The 3740-nt window shown below is 40.4% G+C and overlaps 1 protein-coding gene across 2 annotated transcripts; it reads left to right on the top strand.

Annotated features, from left to right (window-relative positions):
* Window positions 1-615: 615 nt before the first annotated feature.
* Window positions 616-3094, top strand: LOC110052945 (uncharacterized). 2 transcript variants are annotated; one of them, XM_020759134.2, is made up of 2 exons: window positions 616-760; window positions 2336-3094. In XM_020759134.2, the coding sequence occupies exon 2, from the start codon at window positions 2336-2338 to the stop codon at window positions 2798-2800; it is 465 nt and encodes a 154-aa protein (XP_020614793.1). In that variant the 5' UTR covers window positions 616-760; the 3' UTR covers window positions 2801-3094. The 2 variants fall into 2 exon arrangements, with proteins under 2 accessions (XP_020614793.1, XP_020614796.1); XM_020759137.2 differs by lacking the exon at window positions 616-760 and adding an exon at window positions 1953-2060.
* The last annotated feature ends 646 nt before the right edge of the window (window positions 3095-3740 follow it).

The following is a 3740-nucleotide window of genomic DNA, read 5'->3' as shown; positions in this document are numbered from 1 at the left end:
TTAGCGACATGTTTTAAATCTACTATCAAAGAAGTCTTTCATCAGTGCTATTGCATGACATGAAGGACGGTAAACCGGCTTTCCTGACATGCTTGTTCACGATTAAGTTTGGTTATTCCGTGCATGGTCAAGCAAGCTTATTTTTATCCGTGTGAAGCCTCTTATCTTTAAGACTCTAAATGATACGCTTGCTTATTCTTCACTCGTCAAATAAAGGAATTTGTAATATTTATTTTTAGCATTATTCATGTTCCCGAAAGTTTGCTTCTTTCCCGAAGAGCTGAAGAACCCCATAGAATTACAATTTCTGCTTTTAAGATTATTTAGCGGCTATCATTTGTAAAGGTCTCTAACTTTAAATCTTATCACTCCGTATCACTTGGAACAAAACTTTTTTGCCGGTTTAAGAAGATCGTGCGGAGCGCCCTGCCTGATTCATGTAGGTTCCGGCAATTTGATTCTTTGAGAAAACAAAGTTTTAACGATAGGCAAATACACTTAAAACTGTTTACGCAGGGCAGAAACTTTCTCCAAAGCAGGATGCTAAAACACAAGAACATAACACTTTTAAAAGCTTATCTGTCCGGAAATCATGCGCAACTTAGGTTTCGCAAGCTACGTCCCATGACTTATTTAGGGGAGGTCCGACATGAGAAGTTATTAACCAGCAATAACTTAACACACAGAGAAGCTCGAGCATTGGATTGGAAGAAGAGGCAAGATATTCTACAGGAAACAGAAGTACACGGTAAATATCAAGGTAAGACTTAAACCAACCACGATTGTATTCTCTCGAAGGTCAATTGAGCTCTCAATTCTTGGTTCGCGGAAAAGAGAGAGAGAAAAAAAAAATCTTGGACATGTCCTTCGCAGACTGTCAGTTAATTGAGTTCAGAAATAGGACTTGTAACTTTTTCTTACCGTGAAGCTGTATTTAGCAATTCTTAATCGCGTTTGACAATTAAAGTATTTATGCATAAAAATTCAGCGAGGGTTAAAAATTATTTAGGCTGTCTCGTGCGTGGAATTTGTTCATAATTTGAAGTGGTCGCCAATTGTGTACTTGAAATATGTCTATGTTACAAGCCCAGCAGGCTAACATGCGAGTGAATCAAACGAGGTTTGCTATATGTCTTTAAATTCGCCCAGAAGGTTTTTATTTTCGACACATAATGATAAAACACGAATGAGTTAATAAGCCTTTTACTTTTCTTTCAAAAAGGCCACTTCAAAATGATCTCCGTGGAAACCGCCTCTCAGTCGAATTATTCTTTTGTGTGGGCCCTATCAAGTAATTTTGAATTAAAATTTCAAAATTGGTTCCGGGAAAGCATGGATGTGCCAAGATATTAGAGGAAATAAAAACATACAACAAACAGAATAGCTCGACTATCAGCTTACGAAGTCTGTGGAACAAGCAGTTATAACTTTTGGATATATCTTCGCTGCTTCCATTGAGAACAATACTTTCTGGAAAACAATCGACAACTGAATTATTTTTGACATACTCGTGATCTCGGCAGCGGGAGAGAATCAAAAGGAAACAGCCGGGAATATAACGTGTGGGAGTAAAACCGAGTTAAAGTGTTTGGAGGCTAAGAAATCTTGATAAGTTTTAATTCAATATTGCTGACACTGCGGACAAAAACTACGGTGGGATTAAAATGTGTTGTTGTTTTTATAAAAGTTCTAGAAATAATCTTGTGCAATCAAAACACGTGCACACTCTGGTTTCACTTGATGTCAACGTGCTCTTTGGCGAGGCGTTCCCTTTAACATGTTTTATCAGAGATTTTGACATACAGCGGAGTCAGGACCCTGGCTGAGTGCTGTCATTGACAGATAAATGCCAATGGCGTCAGACTTATTACCAAAGAGAGTAGATGACGTCATGCTCTCATTCGTAGCCGGTGACCGCTCTTGTGTGCGGCTAGCCGAAATGATTTTTACAAGGCCAATAGACTATCACGTCTCTTGACTGGGTTGAATATTCTGCACGGCAATAAGTCAATTTTATACGTTGAGTTGAAAATCGGAAGGTGTGAAAATTTCTCTAAAAGGTATGTGCGACAAATTCGTGACTCACAGGACTTTGCCCTCATGGCAAGGTAAATTCAAACAACGAAAAAACACTGAGGGGTCTTATATATATTTTTTTCTGATTCGACAAAATGTCGTTTTGACTGAAATGGTATTTTGCTAATAATGTGGTAGTTTGTAAATAAGAACTGTGACTTGTCAAAATAAAGGATGGCGCAGACTGTTCTATTTAGTTCAAGAATGTAAGCAAATTCATTTTTCCTCATATTTTGTCGTTTAATTTCTTGGCACGCAGATGAACACGTTTCACCAGATTAGAATCATTGTTTTGGTCATGCTTGGCATTTCCCTCAGCAACAGCAGTCCGTTGGAGAGACTGAAACGTTCCTTGGACGATGAAGCAGACAGCCCGTGTATCCCAGGGGTATGGGCATGCCCCGGGCTTAAAGAGCGCAATATCAAGACGCTCAGTGAGTCCCAGAAAACCTTCCCCGAGCCGGCCAAGGTCGCCAGTGCCGTAACCGCCAAGATGGGGGTGGAAGATAGCCCAAGCCACGATGCTGCGACACAGGTTGAAGGAGCGAGAACCGAGAACAGTGTCAACACCTATGACGATGACCAGTCAGAAGACAGCCCGGACAAATGTCCCCTCGGAGGCTTGAGTTGTCGCAGAAAACGAATGCTGAACAGAATGCTGAAGCACGTGAGACGGGTGGAGAGATCGGCAAAGAAATGTCCTCCCGGAATTTGGGTGTGCTGAGAGAAGTTTGAATATTCATCTCAGATTATTTTGACGAAGTGAGCAACAAACCAAACATTTAATACCTCAACAACTGGCATTGTAGTTTCGCTTTTTAACTTATTAGTTGTAGCTTTCCAATTCATTTCAGTTAGGAGAAATATATTTAAGCTTATTTTAAAGAAAGTACCTCTGTTTAAGGGTTTTAGGAACTAAGTTTTATTTATAGCATTCATATCACGGTGGTACTATTTGTGACAATTTATTTAGCCCTTGGGGCAAAATATCGCATTAAAAACAAGGTGGTAACTCAAATTTCTTTGTGTGTCTTTTTGTAAAGCAGCAGCCGGAAAGTACTGGTCGAAGAACGAAAGCGGGAAACAACTTAAGTGGGACTATATCTTGGGATACTTGTGATAAGTTTGAAGAAGAGGCCAGGGGAGAAAATTGGGAGGAGGGTTTTCATTCTCTCTCCTCTTTTCCCCTTTATTCGAGCAAGAAACTTCCCAACCTTGCGCCCAGGAGGGGGAGTTGAAGGTGTCGCTATTCCTTGGGGATACTCAGTGATAAGTTTAGAGTAAAGGCCCGGTGGGGTTACAGAGGGAGGGCTTTTTCTTTCGTTGTCTTCACTTCCCCCCTTTCCGAGAAGAGAACGACTTCCCTGACTTTGCCCCAGGGTAAGGGAGGTCCTGATGAGGCTGGAATGCTTATGGTAGAGTTTGGAACAAACCCCCAGAGGAGACTAATCTGAACGTCAATCAAGCTTTATTTGACACTGGCCTAAAAGATATTATGCTAAAAGGACAGACAAATTAGAGACGTTGTCATCGAGCGCTATTTTAATTATGAGTGATCGATCAAATCAACAACACATGACGGCGATTTTTCATTTCTTCACGTGCGAACCTTAAAGACACGTTAACATTATCCTTTTGTTCTGAAAACCTTTTAAAAAACAGAA

This window comes from Orbicella faveolata, unplaced genomic scaffold, assembly GCF_042242905.1.
Source record: "Orbicella faveolata isolate gen_17 unplaced genomic scaffold, um_ofav_v1 contig_36, whole genome shotgun sequence".
NCBI classification, from domain to species: domain Eukaryota; kingdom Metazoa; phylum Cnidaria; class Anthozoa; order Scleractinia; family Merulinidae; genus Orbicella; species Orbicella faveolata.
Note: the sequence above shows the minus strand (reverse complement) of the source record. Positions and strands in the feature narration are given on the sequence as shown.

Coding starts and splice junctions, on each gene's coding strand:
- LOC110052945 (XM_020759134.2), top strand. CDS start 2,336: ATGAACACGTTTCACCAGATTAGAATCATTGTTTTGGTCATGCTTGGC.